Source organism: Astyanax mexicanus, chromosome 3 (genome assembly GCF_023375975.1).
Source record: "Astyanax mexicanus isolate ESR-SI-001 chromosome 3, AstMex3_surface, whole genome shotgun sequence".
NCBI classification, from domain to species: Eukaryota; Metazoa; Chordata; class Actinopteri; order Characiformes; family Acestrorhamphidae; genus Astyanax; species Astyanax mexicanus.
Window position 1 is genome coordinate 10,297,138 of NC_064410.1, and position 27,222 is coordinate 10,324,359.

The 27,222-nt window shown below is 39.5% G+C and overlaps 2 protein-coding genes across 4 annotated transcripts; both read left to right on the forward strand.

Moving 5' to 3' along the window:
- Positions 1 to 6,079: 6,079 nt before the first annotated feature.
- On the forward strand, positions 6,080 to 13,511 carry LOC125799330 (GTPase IMAP family member 7-like). 2 transcript variants are annotated; one of them, XM_049475853.1, is made up of 2 exons: positions 6,080 to 6,166; positions 12,206 to 13,511. In XM_049475853.1, the coding sequence occupies exons 1-2, from the start codon at positions 6,139 to 6,141 to the stop codon at positions 13,123 to 13,125; spliced, it is 948 nt and encodes a 315-aa protein (XP_049331810.1). In that variant the 5' UTR covers positions 6,080 to 6,138; the 3' UTR covers positions 13,126 to 13,511. The 2 variants fall into 2 exon arrangements, 1 of the variants encoding a protein (XP_049331810.1); XR_007438179.1 differs by lacking the exon at positions 12,206 to 13,511 and adding an exon at positions 8,820 to 8,924 and having other exon boundaries at positions 6,101 to 6,166.
- A 9,198-nt stretch (positions 13,512 to 22,709) lies between these two features.
- Positions 22,710 to 25,783, forward strand: LOC125799328 (GTPase IMAP family member 7-like). 2 transcript variants are annotated; one of them, XM_049475846.1, is made up of 3 exons: positions 22,719 to 22,930; positions 23,397 to 23,438; positions 24,512 to 25,783. In XM_049475846.1, the coding sequence occupies exons 1-3, from the start codon at positions 22,903 to 22,905 to the stop codon at positions 25,429 to 25,431; spliced, it is 990 nt and encodes a 329-aa protein (XP_049331803.1). In that variant the 5' UTR covers positions 22,719 to 22,902; the 3' UTR covers positions 25,432 to 25,783. The 2 variants fall into 2 exon arrangements, with proteins under 2 accessions (XP_049331804.1, XP_049331803.1); XM_049475847.1 differs by lacking the exon at positions 23,397 to 23,438 and having other exon boundaries at positions 22,710 to 22,930.
- The last annotated feature ends 1,439 nt before the right edge of the window (positions 25,784 to 27,222 follow it).

The window sequence follows — 27,222 nt, forward strand, 5'->3', positions numbered from 1 at the left end:
GTTGTTACTGTTAAGTACAAATGATCAGAAGTCACGTTAAAGCAGTGTTTCTCATCCCTGTTCCTGAATATTCTACTGCAGAGGTCACCAATATGTAATACGTTGTCCAATGCGAACCCAAACCGATAAACTATTGAGAAGGATTTAATTTAATTTAATTTGTTATGACCTCATCAGATGTTTTTTTTTTTTTTTTACATTTGCAGGTACACCTCTGTCAGGCATTCTGCAAGGTTATACAAATCAAAAAAGTTTTCTTAGTTGTTGTGATGGTTGTAAAGTTTTTAGTTGTTGTGATGGTTGTAAACTTTTTAAAGATGTGTTACAACCCACCCCACCCCTGTCAGCCATTGATTAGCTAGCTGTATTAGTGTAACGTAGAGGAGGCAGGATGCAAACGCAAGTTTGGAGTACCTCTGAGACCTGCCGGTGAGTGTCCTCCCACACTTGCTCACTGCGTTTCATCCAGTCATCCACAGCTGGCACGTCGGAAGACACCGCTGTCCATGGTGCCAAAGGAGGTTGATAACCCAGAACGCACTGAAAGGGAGTGAGACCCGAAGTGGAGTTAGTGAGTGAATTTTGAGCTATTTCAGCCCAGATGAGATAACGGAACCAATCAGTGGGGTATTTAAAACAGTAAACACGTAAAAATTTGCCTAATTCTTGATTAGCCCTTTCACACTGCCCGTTACTCATAGGGTGAAAGCCAGAAGTCAGACTAACCTGCACTCCTAAATGCTCAAAAAATGCTCTCCACACCCTAGAGGTGAACTGAGGCCCTCGATCAGACAAAATGTCCTCGGGAATACCATAGTGTCTAAACACATGAGTATAGATTGCTTGAGCGGTTTGGAATGCAGTAGGCAGAGAAGGAAACGGGATAAATTTAACACCCCTACACACTAAGAAAAGTAAGTACAGATTTGTACCTAAAAGAGTACAAAGCTTGTCGCTGGGGCTGTACCTTATATTGAGGTACAAAAAAGGACTTGCACTAAAAGGTACTTTTTTGTACCTCAATATAAGGTACAGCCCCAGCGATTTATATTTTTGTGCCAGTAAAGATTATAAAGATTATAAACATTATCATCAACTAAATATGTGTCAAGAACTTGATGATCTAAAATTGTCTGGCTTTCAAATGAAACATGTGCAGTTAAAATATATATTGTTTATTAGTACAGTGATACAGAATACTGAATGTACCTTTTGGCTGGTTAAATGGTACAAATCTGTACTTATTGCTGTTAGGAATGACTTTGTACTTCAATGGGAACAAATCTGACCCTGTAAAGACCAATATTGTACCATTGAGGGTACAATTATAAAGAATGTACCTTTGAGTACAAAAAAGTACTCATATCGTACCTCTGTTTTTTAGAGTGTAGAGAATCTGTCAATCACTGTAAGGATTGTGGTATAACCCTCTGAAACAGGTAGATCAGTCACAAAATCCACAGCTAAATGCGACCAAGGTCGCTCAGGCACTGGTAGAGGCATAAGTTTACCGGCTGGAAGGGTCTTGGGAGTCTTACACTGAGCCCAGACCGAACATGACGTAACGAAAGTGTGTATGTCGGCTTTCATGGTTTCCCACTAATACCTAGAGGAAATTAACTGTAGCGTGCGCGTCACACCAGGATGACCTGAAGATAGAGCAGAGTGGGCCCACGTAATTAATCTATCTCTGAAACAAGGTGGAACAAACGTCTTATCCTGAGGACAATCTGCTGGAGGTGGATGACCAGCATTGATTTCCATAATCTGGTCATCCAACTCCCAGCGTATAACAGCTATTTCTACTGAAGGCGGAAGGATACGCTCAGTTTCGGTTACATCATTTGCGCTGTCCGTGGTGCTGAAAACCCTGGAGAGCGCGTCAGCTTTGGTGTTGCGGCTACCTGGACGAAACGAAATGGAGAACTGGAATCTCGAAAAGAATAGAGACCAGCGAGCTTGACGGGGATTTAATAGTTTAGCGGTTTTGAGGTATTCGAGGTTTTTGTGATCTGTAAGTACTGTAAACGGGTGTACGGCCCCTTCCAGCCAGTGACGCCATTCCTCCAATGCCAGTTTTACAGCCAACAATTCCCTGTCTCCTATACCGTAATTACTTTCGGCCGCAGATAACTTACGTGAAAAGAAAGCTATGGGATATAGTTTGGGGGGTGACCCACTGCGCTGAGAGAGGACCGCACCAACTCCGGTCTCAGAGGCGTCGACTTCGACTGTGAAAGGGAGATTCGGATCAGGATGCTTAAGAATGGGAGCGGATACAAAAGCAGCTTTAAGTTTAGCAAAGGCGTGCTGAGCCTCAGAGGACCACTTCAGAGTTTTTGTGGCTTTCTTAGTCAGAGCCGTAAGTGGGGCAGCAACGCTACTGAAATTACGTATAAAGCGCCTATAAAAATTAGCAAAGCCTAGGAAGCGCTGGAGATCTTTAATAGTCTGGGGCGTGGGCCAACTCGTGACGGCTTCCACCTTGTTATCATCCATGAGGACACCATTCGCGCTAATTATGTAGCCGAGAAATGCGATTCTCTGCCGGTGAAATTCGCATTTTTCGGCTTTGGCATAGAGACTGTTTTCGGATAAACGCTGAATGTGTTGTAGCAAGATCAGGGGAATAGATCAATATATCGTCTATAAAAATTATGACGAATTTACCCAACATATCTCTGAATAAATCATTCATGAATGACTGGAACACGGCGGGGGCCGAGATGCGAGACCGTAGCTCATAACGAGATACTCATAGTGACCGTTAGTGGTGGTAAACGCAGTTTTCCATTCATCTCCCTCCCTTATATGAACCAAATTATACGCGCTACGGAGATCTAATTTCGTAAAAAACAAAGCGTTTCTCAACTGTTCCAGAGCTACTGGAATGAGAGGAAGGGGATAAGCGAATTTATGAGTGATGTCGTTGAGACCCCGATAGTCAATACATGGTCTCAGTCCACCATCCTTCTTTTTAACGAAGAACAAACCCGAACCGACTGGAGATTTGGACGGGCGGATAAATCCTTGTTCGAGTGCCTCGCTAATGTATTCCTCCATAGCTTTCTCTTCATCTAAGGTAAGGGGATAAATGCGCGCCTTAGGAAGTGTGGAACCTTCAACTAAATCAATCGAACAATCACAGGGACGGTGAGGAGGTAATTTAGTGCCGTTGGTCTTACTAAAAACCCCTAAAAAATCAGAATATTCTGAGGGTACGTCAGGGGAATCAATAGCATTAGGGTTCTCCACCGAAGTGGACTGGACAGCTAATTTATCTAAAACTAGACAGGTAGCGTGGCAATGAGGAGACCAAGAAATAATTTCCCCTTTGGACTATGATATAACAGGATCATGAGTCTTTAACCATGGCAAACCCAGGATTAGCTGGTGTTCAGTCCGTGGGAGGACGAAGAGAGGCATTTCCTCGATGTGGAGTGCGCTGGTTTGGACAGTGAGAGGCACAGTCTGCTGGGTGATGGGTTTGGAGCGTACGGTGTTCCCATCAACAGCACGGATCGAGATGGAGCGCAGCAGACTTCTGGTAGGGATGCCTCTCTCTTTAACCAGGTCCGCGCTGATGAAGTTTCCCTCTGCCCCGGAGTCTAAAAGGGCTGGGACAGAAAATGTACCGGTTGGACATGTAATAGCAACATTCAATGAAAAACATTTAGATTTAGACAAAAGGGGGCATCTACGTACCACATTAGCCCGTTGTAGATGCCTTAAAAGGTCGGGGACGGAGTTCACAGTCAGCTTTTAGATGCCCAGGCCCACCGCAGTAAAGACAAAGGTGGAGACGCAGTCTGCGCTGACGTTCAGTCATGGACAGTCTGGTTTTCTGGACCTCCATGGGTTCAGAGTAGTAGTGTGCTGAAGCCTCTGGAGCCGGAGGGGAGATGTTAACCACCGGGGCTGGAGCAGGAAGAGAGCGGGTGGCCTGGTTGGGGCGCCGAGACAGGAGCTGATCCAGCCGGATGGATAAAGAAATGAGTTGATCCAGAGTTAGATCGTCATCTCTGCATGCCAGTTCTTTTTGGATGTCTGCATTTAGACCATTCCGGTACACATTAATCAGTGCTGAATTATTCCAGCCATTACTTGCTGCCACAGTGCGAAATTCCAGTGCATAAGCAGCTGCTGACTTGTTCCCCTGTTTCATAGTTAACTAAAGTTCACCACTGGAATATCCGTACTTCGTGTGATCAAACACACTGCGAAAATTCATCAAAAAGGCATCGTTGCTCGACTCCGACACACTATTCCAAACCACGGTGGCCCATTCTAGTGCCTTACCGGACAGCCGCGACACGATAAACCCAATTTTAGCTTTATCCGTGGTCGGTGGTGTATTACTAAAAAATACTGAGCACTGTAGAAGGAACCCGCTGCATTTTTCAGGATCCCCATCAAAAACCTCTGGTTTGCAGACTGAAAAACCAGAACCAACCGGGATAGTTTGGGGTACGGGAGGAGGTACTGCTGGGCTGGGATTTTGAACAGTTAATCCCCTAAGGTGCTCTAAAATCTCGGACAGCTGCTGCTGGCTGGCCTGCTGTCGAGCAAGCTCATCTACAGCTTGGGTCACACCAGCGAGGGTCTGTTGGTGCTGACCAAGTAGCTTGCCCTGGTTGGCTAGACCAGATTTAATGAGCTCGGCATCCGCTATCTGATCCATACGGCTGAGTATTTCTGTCAAGGCTAGACAGTACTCAGACACATGCAGATGCAGAACACTGTGATTTATTTTACAGCACAGAAACCACGGGTAGTCAAAATACAGAAAAGGTTCAACAGGGGCGAACAGCAGCCAGAGAGATAACACGTACCGACTAACGAGGGACAGTCCTGAGGTCATACACGGCAAGGCAATAGTGAAGAGCAGGCAAAAATAAGCAATAGTATAAACAGTCCAGGTAATACACAAAGATCCAATATCAGAGCGTAGGCAAAAATCAGAGTCAAGAATAAACAATCCAGGGGTCATACACAAAAGGAAAACACAGGCAAGAATAGAAACGCGTTGTAAAGTGGAAAACCAATGAATACTCAGCACAGGTATGCGTGTGAAAGGGCTATTTATACTGTGAAATATTAGTATTCCGGACTTCCGGGGGGTGTACTGAGATCAGGTGAATGTGTGATGTCAGCGTGTGGTGCGTTCTGGGTAGTGTAGTTCGGAGACTGTAGATCGCAGGGAGCACTGAGTGTGGGAGAGACAGAAGCGCTATCAGCATCAGACCTGACACTGGCCTGAATTTGTTAAGATTGAACCAATAAATTGCAATGTGCAGACACATTTCCAATACAGTGCAATGCTCAATTAAATATATACAAATATTATATGATATGCTGCATCCACTGCAATTTATTGGATAAAACCGTGGCGGAACCTTGTTCCTGGATTTTGTTTCCCACCCGCAAGGTTATGAAGTCACACAGCTTATCCAATAGAAGCGTTGCAGCTAAGCTAAGCGTCAACTCAACTCATTTGAGCAAAATGAGCCAGGCTTGTCTTAATAAGCCTGGCTTACTGCATGGCGGAAAAATAACACAGCATTCCAAGACAAACACTTGCTACCCACAGTAAAATTTGGTGGTGTTTCATCATGCTGTGTGATCAGTGCAATCGTTTTATAGGAACCTTTCTTTTTTACGCATTTGTTACAAATGAGAGCTGTTGACATCAACTGTTTGAAATCAATCATTATTCTTTTACCTCATTACTATCTCTAAATTTCCTCCATACCAATATTTTTGTATGTGTTGCCGGGCTAAAATGCAGGAGTGGGTGTATATTAGGTAGAAAATGTTTTATTGTGCCAGGCATTTTGCATTGTGGACATAAAATGTATTATTTCTGTGAAAATTGTCTGTGCTTCCTTTACTGTTATGGAAAATTATAAAACCCTCACGTCTGCACACATCTACATTAAAAGACCTGAAGTGTTTCTTGTCGGTAGTCTGGTTAAAGTCAGCACGAACAGAAGCTGAAGTCTGCCTGAGTTAATTACATCTGCGTCAGAAACTGAGAAACAGCGCCCACCACAGATTTCAGTGTAAGGTTGGAAGACTTTCCTTCTCTCGCTCGAGGAACAGCAGAACTTTTCTGTTTAGAGAGCAAGTCCTCTCAGAATGGCCGAAACTGCTGAAGAATCGCAGAGTAAGTTCAATGTATATTTACAATTCTAACAAATATAGCCACAGCAGCAAAATAACAGCCTGGATATGTAATAATATTTTACTTTCGGTTTAGTTAAGTCGATTCTTCTCTGTTACGTTTTTCTTATTGAGGTTCAGTAGTTCTGTTCTTTTGTTTACTTAAAGAGTTATACGTTTTCTTGTATATAACATAGGTTCTAGATACTATCTAGCTTTCCAGGTACTATGCTTTAGTCCTGTTTATATATTGTGAATCCAATCCATGTCGACATTAGAATCAGATTTCTCCAATAGGTGATTTAAATAGAATACAGCACGTAGTCACTGATCTTGTACAGCACTTTAATCTCCATTTGGAACTTGTGAGAATGTATGGCCATGCAGTAAATAATTAGTTATTTGTGTTTTTTGAGCTCCATTGTATCAATAATGAATGAAAGAATATTTATTTTAAGTAGTAAGCGTGGGAAGTCTGTTAGGACTGTCAAGATAAAACATAGCAATTTGTTGCTGTCACGTCTTAGCCCTGTCTCATGTCTCTCTGTGTGTTTTCCCCACGTGACCTGTACTCCTCTGTGTCTCCTGTCAGTAGTTTTCCACCACATGTCTCATTTGTAGCTCCGCCCCTTCCCCAGGTGTTTCCAATTCTAGTGTGTTTCCTATTTCTTTAAATAGATCCCCTCTGCCACTTTGTCTCCGTCGGTCTTTGCACCTTCCTCTGTTGTTTTGTCGCTCCTTGTTACTTTCGTTTATTCTCCGTGTTCCCTAGTTCCTTGCTCTGTGTTTTTCTCTGTTTATTTCTTGTTTGTTTTTTTCTAGTTTCTTGTTTAGCTCCGTGTTCCCTAGCTCCCTGTATATACCCTGCTTTGTGTTTATTTTCTAGTTTAGCTCCTTGTATATATTCCGTTTGTTTATCATTAGTACTTCTTGTTTTGTTTAGTTTATGTTCTCTACTCTCCCTCGTTTATTTTTGGTTTATTATCTTTGTTACGTGTTTACTTGTTTCTTTGTTTATCTTTGTTATTTATTTAATAAATTATTTATTTATTTCGCCCTACCTGCACTTGCGTCCGTCTCCTCGTCTCCCTGCCTGGGTATTCCTGACAGAAAGACCAAACATGGACACAGCAGGTTCTGCGTGGACTGGCTCCAGGATGGCGATTCGCCGTGCTCCTTGCGGGACCCCAGCACAGGACACCTCGAGGCCTCAAGGACGCCGCAGGCCTCGGGGTAGGCGTTTTAAGGGGTTCCGCCAGCCGGATGAGGAGCCCTTTTCCAGGGAGGATTTTCTTGGGGGGGCGATAAGGGTTGGCGCGGTGAGCCTCGGTCCTCACCCTGGACTACGCGGTGCCTACGAGGACCAGAGGCGGGTCAAGCGCGACCAGAGGGACTACCTGGGATGTGCACCCAGTAGCTCCGAGGAGGAGGAGGAGCTCTACCACGCACCAGCCCGCACTCCATTGCCGTTTCCCCCAGGGGCTGTACTCTACCCAGCTCTCGGCCGCACAGCTCCTAAGGCCATCCCAAGTCCCGTGACTCTCGCGGCCGAGACGCCGCGCTCCGTGAAGCCCGCGGCCAAGACACCACGCTCCGTGAAGCCCGCGGCCGAGACGCCGCGCTCCGTGTTCTCCGCGGTGGCAGTCGAACCGCGCCCCGTGTTCCCCGCGGTAGCTGCCGAACCGCGCCCCGTGATTTCCGCGGTAGCAGCCGAGCCGCGCTAGAGGACCTCCTACCCAGCGAGCCAGCCGCGGCCAGAGACTTTCTCCAAGCTTGACTCAGCCGGACAAAGTAAAGATCCAGTCCGGGTTTTTGCGGCACCCACAGCCTTGAGCCCCACAGCTGCAGCGACAGCCCCTCAGGCTGAGGAGCTGGCTTTCATGGCGGCTGCAGAGCTGGATTCCGCCGCTGCAATCCAGTCTCGCTCTAGGACTCTCTCCGCGGCCACTCAGCCGCGCTCTGGAACTCTCTCCGCGCCAGACTTTACCGGCGGTCCCGCGCTTTCTGCCTCTACAGACTTTGCCGGCGAAGCTGCGTTTAGGGCGTTTAGGGGACCTGTACTCCTCTGTGTCTCCTGTCAGTAGTTTTCCACCACATGTCTCATTTGTAGCTCTGCCCCTTCCCCAGGTGTTTCCAATTCTAGTATGTTTCCTGTTTCTTTAAATAGATCCCCTCTGCCACTTTGTCTCCGTCGGTCTTTGCACCTTCCTCTGTTGTTTTGTCGCTCCTTGTTACTTTCGTTTATTCTCCGCGTTCCCTAGTTCCTTGCTCTGTTTTTCTCTGTTTATTTCTTGTTTGTTTTTTTCTAGTTTCTTGTTTAGCTCCGTGTTCCCTAGCTCCCTGTATATACCCTGCTTTGTGATTATTTTCTAATTTAGCTCCTTGTATATATTCCGTTTGTTTATCATTAGTACTTCTTGTTTTGTTTAGTTTATGTTCTCTACTCTCCCTCGTTTATTTTTGGTTTATTATCTTTGTTACATGTTTACTTGTTTCTTTGTTTATCTTTGTTATTTATTTAATAAATTATTTATTTATTTCGCCCTACCTGCACTTGCATCCGTCTCCTCGTCTCCCTGCCTGGGTATTCCTGACAGTTGCATAGACCTAATTACCTTGTTTCTGTTTTTATTAATGTCACTTTTTCCTGAATGCAGTGACAACAGGAAGACACAGTCCTGACTGGAATCGCCCTAACACTAAGGAAATAATTTATTTTGCAAATCATGCCATACATACATATATCATTATATACATATGTATATGTCTGTATGTATGTATGTATGTATGTATATTTATATATATATATATATATATATATATATATATATATATATATATATATATATATATATATATACACATACATACAGGGGTTGGACAATAAAACTGTAACACCTGGTTTTAGACCACAATAATTTATTGTCCCGATGGACAGTTTGGTGGAAACAGGAGAGTTGAGGTGCACATTGATTTCTGCCATGATTTGAGCAGCCATGGTTTTATGTTTTTTGGATACAATCCGGGTTAGCACCCGAACATCCCTTTCAGACAGCTTCCTCTTGCGTCCACAGTTAATCCTGTTGGATGTGGTTCGTCCTTCTTGGTGGTATGCTGACATTACCCTGGATACCGTGGCTCTTGATACATCACAAAGACTTGCTGTCTTGGTCACAGGCGCGTCAGCAAGACGTGCACCAACAATTTGTTCTCTTTTGAATTCTGGTGTGTCACCCATAATGTTGTGTGCATTGCAATATTTAGAGCAAAACTGTGCTCTTACCCTGCTAATTGAACTTTCACACTCTGCTCTTACTGGTGCAATGTGTAATTAATGAAGATTGGCCACCAGGCTGCTCCAATTTAGCCATGAAACCTCCCACACTAAAATGACAGGTGTTTCAGTTTTATTGTCCAACCCCTGTGTATTATGCCTTAAATGCTGCTGTGGCGACGCACAGGCTTCAGGCTGTGAATGGACGCTTTTAAGGAGGAACAAAACATTCAAATGGGAGTCCACGTTCTGTTTTACATGAACTGTTTGTGATTTTTGCACATCCTAAGCAAAAATGTGTAAAACTCCTAAAACACTTAATCATCTACTACAGTCTAAAAAGGGAACTGTATTTTAATGCAGGAAAACTATTAAGGTGGAATGGAAATGTGTTTTAAGGCGGAAGGGAAATGTGAACAAGAAACTAAAAGCTTTATATGCTGCAGTAAGTTGACCTAGGGAGGAATTAGTTACTCAGATGAGTAGTTTTACAGTAAACTGGTATATTACGTGTATTAAGGTAAGACTTATTTTCTATCTTTTTATGAGGCTATTTTGAAAATATAGCCAAGCTATATAAATGCATTTCTACATCTCCTGATGACATTTAATATTGTGTCACAATATGTCACTCTCTGTCCACTCACTGTCCACTTACTGTCCACTCACTGTTCACTCTCTGACCACTCACTGTTCACTCTCTGTCCACTCACTGTTCACTCTCTGTCCACTCACTGTCCACTTACTATCCACTCACTGTCCACTTACTGTTCACTTTCTGACCACTCACTGTCCACTTACTATCCACTCACTGTCCACTTACTGTTCACTCTCTGACCACTCACTGTCCACTTCCGGTTCACTCTCTGTTCACTCTCTGTCCACTCACTGTCCACTCTCTGTCCACTTACTGTCCACTCACTGTCCACTTACTGTTCATTCTCTGACCACACACTGTTGACTCTCTGTTCACTCTCTGTTCACTCACTGTTCACTCTCTGTTCACTCACTGTCCACTTACTGTTCACTCTCTGACCACTCACTGTTCACTCTCTGTTCACTCTCTGTTCACTCACTGTCCACTTACTGTTCACTCTCTGACCACTCACTGTTCACTCTCTGTTCACTCTCTGTCCACTCACTGTTCACTCTCTGTTCACTCTCTGTCCACTTACTGTCCACTCACTGTCCACTTACTGTTCACTCTCTGTCCTCTCACTGTTCACTCTCTGTCCTCTCACTGTTCACTCTCTCCTCTCACTGTTCACTCTCCATTCTCTCATTGTTCACTCTCTGTCCACTCACTGTCCACCTACTGTTCACTCTCTGTCCACTCACTGTCCACTCTCTGTCCACTCACTGTTCACTCTTTGTCCATTTACTGTGTTCACTCTCTGTTCACTCTCTGTCCACTTACCAGCCATGCTCTGTCCACTCACTGTTTAATTACCATCCACTCTGTGTCCACACTCTGTCCACTCTCTGTTCACTCTCTGTTCACTTACTGTCCACTCTCTGTTCACTCTGTCCACTTATTGTCCACTCTCTGTCCACTTACTGTCCACTCTCTGTCCACTTTCTGTTCACTTTCTGTCCACTCTCTGTCCACTCACTGTCCACTTACTGTTCACTGTCTGTCAACTCACTGTTCACTCTCTGTCCACTCACTCTCCACTCTCTGTCCACTCACTGTCCACTCACTGTCCACTCTCTGTCCACTCACTGCTCACTCACTGTCCACTCTCTGTGACATTATTATTTTCTATTTATTTTGAATTAAATAACAAAAGATTGCTGTGGAAGTGATCCTGTAGAATATGAATTAAAATTTAAAGGCAAGAAAGCTGATGAAAGATAGCAGTCAGTAGCATTGTGTGTGTTTTTGCAGGATTAACTGTGGATTTTGCTGTATAATATATTATTTATGACTATAAAGGTTATTGTGAGGTATGTGCTACATTAGCTGATGTAATGGATTTATCTTTTATGTGCTGTAGACAATACAATAAGGAAGCGAGACATTTGTAAGACTTTATTTTAGTGAAGCACACGCCTGCACTGTACTGGTTTACAATTACACCCTGAATAAATACTTGACCCCCCCAGTTATCATTGTATAATTTGCACCCTGATAAAAATATTGTCATTTAGTGCATTTATTTCAAGAAAATGGGAAATGGCTGAAAAAAAGATTCAGAGCTTTCAGACCTTAAATAATGCAAAGAAAATAAGATCATATTCTTTTTTTTAAGTTGTAGGAATTCAGAAATCAATATTTGGTGGAATAACCCTGGTTTTTAATCACAGTTGTCATGCATGTTCTCCACCAGACTTACACACTGCTTTTGGATAACTTTATGCATCTGCTGGTGCAAAAATTCAAGCAGTTCAGTTTGGTCTGATGGCTTGTGATCATCCATCTTCCTCTTGATTATATTGCTTGGTTATATATATTGGTTTTCAATTTAGGAAAATCAAAGAAACTCGTCATTTGCACTTGTCACATATATATATATATATATATATATATAAATACACATGATAGATTTCAGTACAATATTGTGTTCAGACAGTTGTAAGCTTTTCGTGAAATGCAAAGCAAAATGAATCAAATCAAAATGAAATATATGCAGACGTCACAATTGTGTAGAAAAGATTGTTGACCAGTGAAATAAACTGTATTTAATACTGAAAAAATATATATATATTTGCAAATTAATGGTGAATCATAAGCAGCATCACTAAAAAATCCACCCCCTGTTTCTGCAGTGTCTGTAACCAGGAGAATGGTCCTGGTTGGGAAGACTGGTGCTGGTAAAAGTTCTTCAGGAAACACCATCCTGGGTAGAAAGGGATTCCGAGCTGCTCTTAGTGGATCCTCTATCACTAAAGAGTGCTGGAAGGAGACAGAATGGGTGGGAGACACTAAAGTGGTTCTGGTGGACACTCCGGGTCTCTTTGATACCACACTTTCAGAAAGAGATTTACAAAAGGAGATCAGTAAGTGCATTAACATGACTTCTCCAGGACCCCACGCCATCATACTGACCATTCAGCTCGGACCCTTCACTGAAGAAGAGGTTTTAGCTGTGCAGAAGATCAGAGCTGTTTTTGGGGAGGAAGCAGACAAATACACCATCATCCTCTTCACACATGGAGATGAACTCAAGATACCTATTGAAGAACATCTGAGTCAAGCTGAAGGACACCTCCAAGACCTTATAGAACAGTGTGGAAAAAGGTATCATGTATTTGACAACACAAAAAGGCATGATCACTCCCAAGTTCTCGAATTCCTGGACAAGGTGGAAAACATGATGACGGCAAACGGGGGTGAACACTACACCAACCCCATGTTTGGTGATCTGGAACAGAAGCTGAAGGAGAAGGAAGATGAATTAAAGACTGAATATGAACACAAACTACAGGAGTTAATATTAAAATTCAGTGAAGAAAAGAATGCCTTACAGCAGGAAATAGGAAAGCTGAAGGAATCTGATCAGGAGAAAGACAGGAAGGTTGAGGAGCTGGAACTGCTGATTAAAAAGAAGGATCGAGAGCTGAATGAATACAAGCGTTTTTATGAGGAAAAGTGTAGGAATGTTAGACTGAAGGCAGAAAAAACTCAATTCATTGAACAAGTACAAGCTGTTTGTACCAAGTTACAAAAAATCTTTATTAAAGAATGAAAAAAAAAATACATTCTATTACAGTTTATAGTAAAGCGTTAAGTTGAATTAGAATAAGGTATTTACTACAGGTCTGCATGTACACAGTATCTAAAGAAGTCCATCTATGCCATCAAATGGACTTTTATAAATTGCTATAAAATAAGAAGAATGAAATGGTTTAAATTGTATTGATTATTTACAGATTTTAGTTATATCTGATTCTAGCATTATGCAAGTGAACCCACAGGGTTAAGACAATAATCCTAGTTCATGTTAATTATACTGTGTTTTATATTTTTCTCCATTTGAACACAGGTCAAAGTAAGATTTTATTACATAAAATGTTATTATTACACTTACATCTGTATATCTTATGCCTCTGTACACACAGTTACAATTCTTATAGATTTTGCATCTGTAATTATTAAACATATATATACTGTATATATATATATATATATATTTTTGCAAAAATCGAAAATGTGGTCTGTTTATTTAAGAGGAGACATAATTTGCATAGAAACACACACACATAAAATTAAGTTAAAATTGTATCAATAATTGCATTGTACCAGAGGGGTATTCCACCAACTGAGCTAAATCATTAAGCTGGGCTTTTTGGTACAAGCCTGGTTTATTTTGTTTAAATTTAGTTCCACAAACGAGGCTTGACTTTAGCCTTGCTCATTCACTACAGCAACATATGTGTTTGGACAAACCTGCTCTTTACATTTGTATATACATTGGTAAACATGCCTCTGTCCCAACCTCTTTGGAATGTGTTGCAGGCATCACAAATTTAGTGAATATTTGCAAAAAACAAAAAAGGTTTTACTTTTGATCATTAAATATCTTGTCTTTGTAATGTATTCAATTGAATATTGGTTGAAAAGGATTTGCAAATCATCTTATTCTATTTATGGTTTACACAACTCTCAACTGCATTGGATTTGAGCTTTAAGAATTATTTGCATAAATAAAAAAATAATCAGATGCATGGATCAGAAAAATACATACAATATGGAATAATTATTTTAAATTATTAATGGTTTTAATGACAATGCTGACAATATTGTGTTGTATATAAATCTTACTTTGTTTTAAAGCTTTCTCAATTATGAGTTATATATAAAAAGTATATTTTTGTATACCTGCACAGGGATAGTTTACATCAGAGGTATGTGAACTGTTTAGTATTGATTTATCATAATAATATTGCTTACTATTGCTTGTGAAAAATGGAACTATATTTTATATTTCTCATAGTGTGCATTTTCTGCCCATGTCTAAGAGAACAGTAATGTTTTATCCTGGTAGTTCACACAGTCTAAACTACAGTCAGAGCGAATGATACACTGGCAGATGAGCTTTTAATTACAGTAGAGCTGTAAGAGAAACTGATCCACACTTTATTGTGCACAAAATTTTCTTATCTCCTTATTTCTTATTACATTATTTGGACATTTAGCCTGTGAGAGGAAAGGTTTTTGTATCAAACTGGTACATTTAATTTTATTTGAAACTTTAACACTGATATATGTATCTATGTATTATAATTTTGCCTATATAATTTGTACTTATTATTATAGGGTAATTTACCACAGCATGACTTACATAAAACTCGGATGTGAGAAATCCCAGAACATGAAAAGATGACCAATGAGTCAGAGCTTAGAATTTAAAATATATTAAAGTTTACATTAAAGTTTATATTAAAGTATATTAAAATTTATCAATATAACTACGTCAGCAGAGTCCAGTTAACAGGTTGTTGTCCAGTTCCAATGACGTGATCAGCTCCAGCCTGTCTGAGCAACAGTTGCAACACTGTTGCAACACTTGTTTTAGTACACATTATATTCAAACATTTAAAATGCACTGATTTCTCTATTTGCCTAGTATAAAACATGCTGTTAGTCGCTGAAATATATTTTTCTTTATAACGTTACTTTTAATAAAGAGTTATGTATCCTAAGTCAGAGTATATTGATAAAGTGCTAGCACAAAACTTTAAAACCCTGCGACACTTGTTTTAGAACAATTTATTATCTTTACTTTTATTATCTTCATTTCTTAATGCGTTTGCAGGTTAGAGTCGCAGCTGTATCGCAAACACTCCTATTTACAGGCTCTTTACAGAATATATTTTTAGGGTGGACTTTTATTTTGACAGAAAATCGATTTTGACATTAGTAAGAGGAAAGCCGCATCATTACCAGTGATAAGAAGCTGATTGTGAATAAAAGTTGAGCGCATTGTAGCGTATATTTAGTCAATGACATGTACACAAAACAGTATATATTTAATCACTTATTTTTTTACATTTTAGGGGAAGCTGAGCTTCCCTTGCAGTCTTAGAGCAATCACCTCTATTGTGGATAGCCAGAATTTAGTACAGTACTTTATGTTGGTAGTTTAAATCAGTTTCTTAACCCTGATCTCTGCCCTAAAATTGTGTTTTCCAGCGGATCCAACTGATCAGCTAATAAACAGTCCTTTACTGAGTTTACCTGTTAAAATCCTTTAGCTCCCTATCGGCCTTTAAACAGAGAAAGCTCTAGAATATGCAGAACAGTGGCAGTAGAATATGCAGTAACAGGGTTGAGAAACACTGAGCTAACGTGACTTCTCTTCATTTGTAGTTCAAAGTAAGATCACAGTAAAACCTCATGTCCTGAGTAAATAGAGGGATAAACTGGGACAAAGCAGTGGGCTTCTTTTTTTTTTTTAAACCTTTATTTTACCAGGCAAATCATTAAGAACAATTTCTTTTTTACAATGGCAGCCTGGCAAGAGACACAGCCTCTTGCAAAACATACAAAACACAAACAACACAACATGGAGAGAGAAAGAGAGAGTAGGGGGAAAGGAGAAAAAAAACATTTATAAGGTCTGAATAACTGCAGTTACAACATTTAGTTAGAAGACCTGTAATAGCATTTTCAAAAGCGGACTTGGGTGTAAAAGCAGTCATTTTTAATGTTTTTTGTAATGAGTTGTAATCCAGTCTCTAGCTGCCATAGACTGAAACAAAGATATTCCTAACACTGTGTTTCTTTTTGGGATTTTCAGTGTGATGACTTGGTCATTGCAGGTGTTATAAGCAGAGGATAACAATTGTAGCAGTTTGCAGAGGTAAGGAGGGGACACCCCAAAAAGGGTTTTGTAAATGAGCATATACAGGTCCTTCTCAAAAAAAAACTGCTGTCCAGAAGACCATCATTGACACCCTCAAGCAAGAGGGTAAGATACAGAAATACATTTCTGAACGAATAGGCTGTTGCCAGAGTGCTGTATCAAGGCACCTCAGTGGGAAGTCTGTGGGAAGGAAAAAGTGTGGCAGAAAACGCTGCACAACGAGAAGAGGTGACCGGACCCTGAGGAAGATTGTGGAGAAGGGCCATTTCCAGACCTTGGGGGACCTGCGGAAGCAGTGGACTGAGTCTGGAGTAGAAACATCCAGAGCCCCATTGTGCAGGAAATGGGCTACAGGTGCCACATTACCCAGGTCAAGCCACTTTTGAACCAGAAACAGCGGCAGAAGCGCCTGAGCTTGGTTTTAGTTAGGTTTTTGTTTATCTGTAACTGTAAGGTAGAGAAGAACTGTTGAACACTATGAAAACTCTTTTGAATTGTATTGGTTACTGACTCTGAAGATGGACCTGTTGCATAGAGATCATCGGCATATCATCGGCATAGAGGTGCAACGAAGAGTTTTTGGTGAAAGAAGCAATATCATTCAGATATATAGAAAATAATGTAGGGCCAAGAATTGAGCCCTGAGGAACGCCCTTGGACACCAGCAGAGAATCAGATAGCAGTTTATTAGATTTAACATGGTGAAATCTATCTATAATATAGCTTGAAAACCATGCTAAAGAACTATGTGTGAAACCGATGCTGTCCAATCTTTTCAGAAGAATCGAATGATTATCGCTATCAACAGCTTTTGACAAATCAATAAAAATTGCTGCGCAATACTGTTTGCAGTCTAGGGCAGATATAAGGTCATTGAGAATTTTGAGTGTAGCGGTGATACAGCCGAACCTGATCTAAATCCAGACTGAAACTCAGACAGGATATTGTAGGTCTCTAGGTAGTTGGTCACTTGCTTGTTAACAAATGTTTCCAACACTTTTGATAAACACGGTAAAATAGAGATTGGCTGATAACAATTAGGGTCCGTCTGATCTCCTCCTTTAAAGAGAGGGCATACTAAAGCTGTTTTCCACGCTTGAGGAAAGTTAGCAGTGTGTGAAGACAAATTAAAAAGATCTGCAATTGGTTTTGCAATTATAGGAGCTCCTATCCTGACAAAGAACGGGGCCAACTCATCTGATCCAGCTCGTTTATTACCGTCCAGTTTAAGCAACTCATCCAGCACTTCACCCACTGATATAACCTGCAAGAAAAGCTCTGAATAGGGCTCAGAGATCTCGTGGAGTCCTTAGAGTGTAAAGTTAAGGATGACTTGAGGGATAACTGATTACGCTGATTGAGTGGGGGAGCTGGACAGGGGGTTTATTTTCAAGGTCTCTAACTGTTTTCCAGAATCTTTTTGGATCATTGTCACTAAGAGAAAACTGTTCTTGAAAAAAGTCAATTTTTGCTTTGCGAACTGCATGTGTGGCCTTGTTTCTGAGCCTTTTTAAGGCTAGTTAGTCAGCAGGAGACGTGGATATACGTGCCATGCGCCAAGCAGCATTTTTCTGGTGTAAAAGCAAGAATAATTAATGATGAAACCAGGGACTGGTTGCTTAAAAGGGGCATGTTTGTTGACAACAGCATTAAACATACTGTATTATAAAAGATACTCCAGGCATCATTCACTGAGGGAATCAAACCAACTCTAGACCAATTAAAAATGGATAAATCAAAGTCAAAGTGTTTAAGGTATTGTTTATAACTGAACTGTGTAGATTTGTTGAGGTACAATTTGACCGAACACAAGCAGTAAAACAGTAGTCACTAATGTCAGCACAAAACACACCAGACTGGTAGTTATGAGGTGAGTTTGTGAGAATAATGTCAATCAATGTGGCCTTTTCGATGTTTTTAGGGTCATGCCTGGTAGGAAGGGAAATTAATTGATGAAAGTTTAAAGCATCAAGTTGCATCCCAACTCTGTCAAGAGGTCTAAGCATGTCCCAATTGAGGTCACCTAGGAGAACGAATTCTGATTTTTAAAAAAGGCTGGGGCTGTTGGAGGATGGTAACAACCTGCCACTCTCAATGAGAAGCTTTTTGATAACTTGATATTGAGAACCAATAAATCAAACTGTTTCGGAATTGATTTTGCTAACGAAACTGAGCACTGAAGATTTTCTTCTGGTAAAAATAGCTACTGTCCCACCCTTTGAAGATCTATTCTGTCTGAACAGGTTGTAACCTGGCAACAGAATTTCAGGGTATTCTACCGATTTATGAGCTGTAGAGGAATAGTTAGAAGGGCAACAATTACAGAACAATTGCAGAAATTGTGATTAGACATTATTCAAAATCTTAAAGGACCAATATGTAACTAATTTTCAGTAGTAAATGATAAAATTATCAGGATGTATCATCAGCTTAAAAAGCCTCAGCATGTCTCAAAAATCTCAGTGACCAAATAAGGAATATAACAAGAGTGAATATTGGGAGTGAGTTGAAAGTTGGAGACTTAGAGCTCAAAAATACTACAAGACCGACCCAGAGCGGCTACTTTTCTCCTGAACAGGTAAAGTTAAGCTAACTGGCTAGCTAATTTAGTCAGGTAATTTATCATAACCACTAGATGTGCTTAGTAGGGACTAGAGCTGTCTCTCACGCGGGGCAGAGCCAACCGCGGCGCTCCCTCGTGTAAAATACAGTCAATATAATGCTAAATATGGGTGATAGAGGAGTTTAGGATTGCTGTATTTCTCCTCTCGCTCGTAATCAAAGTTCTCTGCCTCTCCTACTACTCTTAACTTTGTGTAGATTGTGTAGATTCAGCATGCTGAATTTGGCAACCCAAGGTAGTTTCGTGGCTGGGGAGGGGTGGGCGGGTCAGACTACTCTCTGTGGTGTTTTAAAATTGAACTGCTGTAACTATTTCACACACTCGCTCTCAGTTCCTACAGAATGTAGCTTTAAGCAAATATAAATGTTTTGAGTCTAGATTTAAAGATACATTCTGTAGGAAAAGTGAGCAAGTGTGTGAAATGGCTACAGAAGATCAATTTAAAAACTTCACAGAGAGTTGTCTGCCCCGCCCACCCCTCCCCAGACATGAAGCTACCGCGGGTTGCCAAATTCAGCAGGCTGAATCTACACAACCTACACAAAGTTTAGAGTAGTAGAAGAGGCTTAGTCTCTGATGATACATCCTAATCATTTTATCATTTACTACTGAAAATGAATTACGTATTGGTCCTTTAAAGACTGAGAGTGAGTCCTGTATATTAATAGGAAGTTGGGGGCCAGACCATTAATGGATTTATACGTCAGGAGAAGTATTTTATAATCTATATGAAATTTAACAGGTAGCCAGTGTAGGGATGAAAGAATAGGTGTAATATGATCAAACTTTCTAGCTCTAGTAAGCACTCTCATGGCTGCATTTTGAACTAGCTGGAGTTTATGAAGTAATTTATGTGGACTTCCAGCCAACAACGCGTTGCAGTAGTCCAGCCTCGAGATTATGAATGCATGCACCAGCTTCTCAGCATCTTCCAGAGAGAGTATACTGCGGATTTTAGCTATATTTCATGAATGGAAGAATGCAATTGGGTCAAAGATAACCCCAAGGTTTCTCACAGTTTTAGCAGGTACAATTAAGTGACCGTCTATGTCTACAGAATTAACGTTTATGTTTTTATCAATATTAGGACCTAATAGAAGGACCTCAGTCTTTTTAGAATTAAGTAAGAGAAAGTTTTGTGTCATCCAATTTTTAATCTCTTTAATACAGTCTGCTATTTGATTTAGACTGTATTAGCCCATTGTATTTGTAGCCCATTGGCTACAAACTCCCCTAACACCAGTGATGCTGTTTCTGTTCAATCTAAAATATACAAATATTATATAAATCTCTTTTCAACTAAATAATGCACATTATAATGAAATGTTGATAATCTTTGTGTCATTCATTATTTTATTACTGTAAAGCACTAAAATTCCTTGTATTTTATATTCTTAACTTGTTCTCTCTAAATTCTTTGTAAAACTAGCTCCTCCTCCTTTTTACCCATTACAATGTACTAGGCATATGTGGAAAGGGAAAATGAGGCGCACTTGGGGTTGGATGAACCACTGTTCTCAAATTCTTTGTCATCAGGTGTACTGTTGTTCATTTTATTCAGGTAAGAACATTTTAGAAAAGTCAGAGAGCTTTTTAATATAGTAGCAGGGAGATGGCGATCATCTACGGAGAAAAAAAATGCTTTTCACAACTTTTAATATACTTTGTAGGCTGTGCCTTATCCAATTTGCAGAGCTGGTTATACTTTCAAGAACTGATGATTACATCAAATGCTCTGGTGGAGAGAGAGGAAGGAGACAGTGGTCTTCTGTCTGTTGAGGGTTGGCATGGAAAAAAATGTTCCAGAGCTGATAAGAGAGGTTTGTATTAGAGTTGAGTAAAATCAGAGTTCTTTGCTGAATTAGACTAAAGGCGTTACTCCAAATGGAGGCCCTCATCTTTTAGCTTCTGAAAATTTGTGGCCTTCATGGAGGCTTTTGCATAAGGGTCTTTGCTTAAGCGCTTTCCAGTGGAGGATTCTGCATTGTGCTGTGCCCACTAATGCCTTTGTGGGAAAAGTTCATTTATGTGTGTCATTCATGTATCTTTTTTGACAGAATTCAGACACTTTTTTGTACAAGGTTGACTCCACTGTTTAAACCAGAACAGTTTTTTTTGTTTACATGATAAAGCATTAAACCACAGTCTGTAACCTTTGAATTTTTACCCATGACTATATATTTTCAAACAAGTCGAATTTGGCAGTAAACTGGCAACTCTGGCCAAACTGCAGTTTAAACTGCGAAGACGGGAATGTGTGAACAGGAGCACAAGGTTAGCTGGACCAAACTGCTGCTGTCTGTGCAACCCACCAAAAAACACCATGCACCCAACACCACATTTTGTGCAGTTCAGTTACTTTTCCTCTAAACCACGTGACTGTATTCTTGTAAATCAGATGGTTTCTAAAACCCCCTTCTGAGTCTCACCAGGAAACAGCATCCTGTTACAGGATGTTAGCAGATCTGAAAGATATGTAATGCTCATGATGGTTAAATAATTGAAAAATCAACATTGAGGTTAGTAAAACATGTGACAATCTTTCTTTATTAATAATACTACTGATATAATATAATATAATATACACTGTATAATATATAACATACACTATATATATATATATATATATATATATATATATATATATATATATATATATATATATATATATATCAAAGACTCACCTTTTTGTAGATGTTGCTTGTGTACCAAATCCTAAATATGTTTACCCATTGACATTATCTGCTTAAAATCATCTTAATTACTTTTTTTTACCTCATTACTATCTCAAGATTCAAGATTCAATGCAAGATTCAAGATTTTTATTGTCACATCACAGAGTACAGGTGTACACAGAGGCGTGCAGACATAGACATCAACTCTGCCCTTTATCTGCCCTTTTGAAACGTTTTTTTTTTTTTTTTAATATTATGATTATTAAGATTTTACTGAGGCCGGTTTGAAATGATCTTTTGAAAACCTGAGCGATTAAAAACGACTGAAAACAGAATGCCCTGAAATCAGCTCGCACACACCCGACCTCTCTCTTCCTCTGTCACGTGACCCCGCGCGTCACACGCAAGGCACACCAGATGCGCTGCAGCAGCAGTTCAGTTCAGCTAGTCTTCAGCACAGCACACATGGCAACAGATAGGCTTCTTCTCCCCCGTGTCCCACCAGCCAGGTAACATACACATAAAAAAAAAAGTGCCCTTTTTCCCCCTGAGCACTTGCCCCCCAAAATGTCTGTGCATGCCACTGGGTGTACATGTGAGTGAAAAACTTGCAGATTCCCACCAATGTGCAGAGAACAATATTTACAAGAAGAAGAATAAAATATAATATAAAATAAGACATACAGATAGCTTTACAGTATAAATATACACAATACACTCAATAACAATACACGTAATAATTTACACTATAGGCAAATATTGCAATAACTCTAACTTGTCTCCATGCCAATGTTTTTGTAATGTGTTGCAGTGCTGAAATGCAGGAATGGGTGTATATTAATACATAAAATTGTTTTAAAATGTTTAGCAGATTCATGCTGTGTGCAATTAAATAAACAGATACATGTCAAATTAAAGGAAATGTGAGAAACACTGTACTTATTTGCACTTTGCATGCTGTCTCAACTTTTTTTGATTTGGAGTTGTATTTTGTATGTAGAATATAAATCTGTTTTGTTGTGCCAGGCATTTTGCATTGTAGACATAAAAGTATTATTTCTGTGGAAAATGTCCTTCCTTCTGTGCTTTCTTTAGTTTTGAGGAAAATAATAAAATCCTTATGTCTGCACACATCTGAATTAAAATACCACCTGAAGTGTTTCTTGTCGGTAGTCTGGTTAAAGTCAGCACGAACAGAAGCTGAAGTATGCCCGAGCAAATTACGTCGGCGTCAGAAACTGAGAAACAGCTCCCACCATAGGCCACGCCGGTCACATTTCAGTGTAACGTTGGGAGACTTTCCTTCTCTCGCTCGAGGAACAGCAGAACTTTTCTGTTTAGAGAGCAAGTCCTCTCAGAATGGCCGAAACTGCTGAAGAATCGAAGAGTAAGTTTCAATGTATATTTACAATTCTAACAAATATAGCAACAGCAGCAAAATAACAGCCTGGATATGTAATTATATTTTACTTTCGGTTTAGTTAAGTCGATTCTCTTCGGTTGCGTTGCTTTGGTTCACTAGTTCATATCACTCAAGGATTATATGTTTTCTTGTACATAAACCTAGATTGTAGATAGCGTACTTATCTTTTCAGATACTGTGCTTTACTCCTGTGTATAAATTATGAACCAAATCTATAAAGAGATTTGATTCAGGTTTCTGTGATTTATGAAGAACATTCTGTTAATGATTAGTTATTTATTTGTGTTTTTTGGAGCTCCTTGTATAAAAAAATGAACAAGTGAATATTTATTTGAATTGAAGTAGTAAGTGTGCAAAGTCAAGATATAACATATTGCAATTTTGTTACCTTATTTCTGTTTTTAATAATGTCTCTGTTCCCTGAGTGCAGTGAAAACAGGAAGACAAAGTCCTTCTTGGAATCGCCCTAACAGTAAGGAAATATATTTTGCTGTGTCTGTACCTTAATATCTTAATTCAAAGCATAAATGCATGTTTTCAAGATCTTTAAGAAGTGTGTCTTTGTGTGTTTGGCTGGGATCAGATGTAGTTTTACTATATTTATTTATTTACACAGTTTGACTGGTTTATGGCACCAGTAACAGCCTTGGAAAAAAATAGTTACAAGGGATGCACTAGAATTAATTTTCTGGTCAAAACTGAATGACTGAAAAAAAATGACCACATATTGCAGGTTCTAAATAAAAATCCTTTTATAAATTAGTCATAGGGAAGCACCCAAAGTATATGCCCTGAATATTATTAGTTGAAAAATATTTGTTGCATCCCTTGGAAATGCTTCAGACTTTTATTAAATAGTGCTGCTGTTCCCTTGCTGTATCCTCTGTGCAAAGTGTGCTTAATACATTGTTACCATCACATTTGACCATTTCTCCAGCTGTTTGTAACAGTTTTGGGGTTTTAGAACTGGACTGTTGTTGTGCTGTTGTTTTTCTGCTGGAAATTATTTTAAAGGAGGGACAACAGTGTATATGAGATTTGAGTGAAAATTGTTACTTCCATATCAAAATCATGTTATTCCAATTCATTATTTATCTACAACAATATGAAAACAGTTCTCTATTCTCAGGCAGCGTTAAATAAATCATGCATATATTTGTCTTTTATATATAATCGTATTCATCTTTGGTACAGAAGTTTTAAGTTTTTGTTTTATATATATAAAGATTTGATGTCACCTTTACTATAAAAACTCATCAGAGATTTCAGTACAATATTGTGTTTAGACACAAATTTCACCTTAACTGATACCTTAACCTCCATACCTTAACTGGTCCCAATTAACAGGTTTATTAACTAAAACCAATACTAAAAGCAAAATAAATAGGCGAGCAAATGCAATATTTCACATGAATGCCCACATCAAAAATGTGTAGAAAAGATTGTATTTTTTTTCACTTTTATAGTGAACAAAATGTATATGTTTGCTAATTAATGGTGAACCATAAGCAGCATCACTAAAAAATCCACCCCCTGTTTCTGCAGTGTCTGTAACTAGGAGAATGGTACTGGTTGGGAAGACTGGTGCTGGGAAAAGTTCTTCAGGAAACACCATCCTGGGCAGAAAAGGATTCCGAGCTGCTCTTAGTGGATCCTCTATCACTAAAGAGTGCTGGAAGGAGACAGAATTGGTGGGAGACACTGAAGTGGTTCTGGTGGACACTCCTGGTCTTTTTGATACCTCACTTTCAGAAGGAGATTTACAAAAGGAGATCAGTAAGTGCATTAACATGACTTCTCCAGGACCCCACGCCATCATACTGACCATTCAGCTCGGACCCTTCACTGAAGAAGAGGTTTTAGCTGTGCAGAAGATCAGAGCTGTTTTTGGGGAGGAAGCAGACAAATACACCATCATCCTCTTCACACATGGAGATGAACTCAAGATACCCATTGAAGAACATCTGAGTCGAGCTGAAAGACACCTCCAAGACCTTATAGAACAGTGTGGAAAAAGGTATCATGTATTTGACAACACAAAAAGGCATGATCGCTCCCAAGTTCTCGAATTCCTGGACAAGGTGGAAAACATGATGACGGCAAACGGGGGTGGACACTACACCAACCCCATGTTTGGTGATCTGGAACAGAAGCTGAAGGAGAAGGAAGATGAATTAAAGACTGAATATGAACACAAACTACAGGAGTTAATATTAAAATTCAGTGAAGAAAAGAATGCCTTACAGCAGGAAATAGGAAAGTTGAAGGAATCTGATCAGGAGAAAGACAGGAAGGTTGAGGAGCTGGAACTGCTGATTAAAAAGAAGAATCGAGAGCTAAATGAATACAAGCGTTTTTATGAGGAAAAGTGTAGGAATGTTAGACTGAAGGCAGAAAAAACTCAATTCATTGAACAAGTACAAGCAGTTTGTACCAAGTTAAGAAAATTCTTTATTAAAGAATGAAAAAAAAAACGTTCTATTAAAGTTTATAGTAAAGCGTTAAGTTGAATTAGAATAAGGTATTTACTACAGGTCTGCATGTACACAGTATCTGAAGAAGTCCGTCTATGCCATCAATCAAATGGACTTTTATAAATGGCTATAAAATAAGAAGAATGAAATGGTTTAAATTGTATTGATTATTTACAGATTTTAGTTTTATCTGATTCCAGCATTATGTAAGTGAACCCACAGGGTTAAGACAATAATCCTAGTTCAATGTTAATTGTACTGTGTTTTATATTTTTCTCCGTTTGAACACAGGTCAAAGTAAAATGTTATTACATAAAATGTTATTATTGCACTTACATCTGTATATCTTGGCCTGGTATTTCTCGGAATCCATTAAGGTCTATACACAATCAAGATTGCCAGTTCCTTCCTGCTACAGAAATACAGCCCCTCATGATCAATGTCCCACCTCCATGCTTGACTGTGGGGATGGTATTCTTCTGATCTTAAGTCTGGTCTTTTACATGCCAGACATACTAGTGGTTCATACAATTCCTTAACTTATTTAAGCTTTCATCATGTCATCCCGTAGGTGTCTTGCAATTACACTACAGTTTTTGGTCAGTTATCCTGACCAATTTGCTAAAAGCCCTTAAAGGGCTTTCCTCCATGGCCAGGCAGGTTTGCATCTGTTTCATAAGTTTTACAAAAAACTCTTAAATCCAAGGCCCTTTAGGTGTGATTTTAAATAATTTCTTTATTGCTTAATTGTGTTTCAACTGTACTTTAGATACGAAAAATAATCAGAAAGCTTAAAAAAAAAACAATATTGATAAATCCGTAACATCAAATGGTAAATGTGGCTTGTGTCTGACCTGTGTGTGTAAACCTGTTGTAGAAATACAAAAGCTGCTCTTCATTAAGTAAAGATTTGTTCTAAAGATAAATTGCCATACATTAACAGTAAAAAGGAATGCAGTTCCTTTTTGACTCCTGTGTAAATTTCATTTAGTAATACAAACGAAGTTTTAAAGTAAAAATGAAGGATAAAGGATTGACTATTCTAACACCTGGATACGTTTTTTTGTGAATCATTCCATTGTAGATTTTGCTTTATATTTTGTATCATTGCCTTGTTGAAAGATAAATCTCCATCTCAGTCTCAGGTCTTTTACAGTCTCCAACAGGTTTTCTTCCAGAATGCTCCTGTATTTGGCTCCATCCATCTTTCCATCAATTTTAACCATCATCCCTGCTGAAGAAAAGCAGGCCCAAACCATGATGCTGCCATCACTAGAGCCAGTTTAGATAAGGCAACATGCAGTGTGTGTGCAAGAAAGGTGGCTGTTAAACGGGAAAACACTGCGATATTAAAATTAATATAAAAAGGGACATATTATAAAATCAACTATCTACATTTATAACCTGATGCATATTAATATTCCATTGTTAAAGTTAAATAAAACAGTGTCTAGCTTTTGCGAGGCTTCCTTTCCGTAACCTCGCCTGTACCGTGCTTCGGCACCCCCGCCTCGTGATGCCGTGTCCGGAGAGCGCATTGGTCCACGGAGGTCTTTAGCTGCTTTTCTTTATTTTTTGAGATCAAAGGAACATAAACACAATCAGAAAATAATGTTTTTATGATGCCGGAGGACTGTGTGTTATTGAATATACTGTGAAGCATAACATGCATGATACAATGTGGAATTGTGTTTATTGACTTCGTTCCATCTGTACACTGTAAAAATGAGGAAAGAAAAATTATATAAAAATGCATATAATGGAATTTGGGACAGTTCTATA

Coding starts and splice junctions, on each gene's coding strand:
- LOC125799328 (XM_049475846.1), top strand. CDS start 22,903: ATGGCCGAAACTGCTGAAGAATCGAAGA. Junction 22,931..23,396: donor AACTGCTGAAGAATCGAAGA/GTAAGTTTCAAT, acceptor CCCTGAGTGCAG/TGAAAACAGGAAGACAAAGT. Junction 23,439..24,511: donor TTCTTGGAATCGCCCTAACA/GTAAGGAAATAT, acceptor CTGTTTCTGCAG/TGTCTGTAACTAGGAGAATG.
- LOC125799330 (XM_049475853.1), top strand. CDS start 6,139: ATGGCCGAAACTGCTGAAGAATCGCAGA. Junction 6,167..12,205: donor AACTGCTGAAGAATCGCAGA/GTAAGTTCAATG, acceptor CTGTTTCTGCAG/TGTCTGTAACCAGGAGAATG.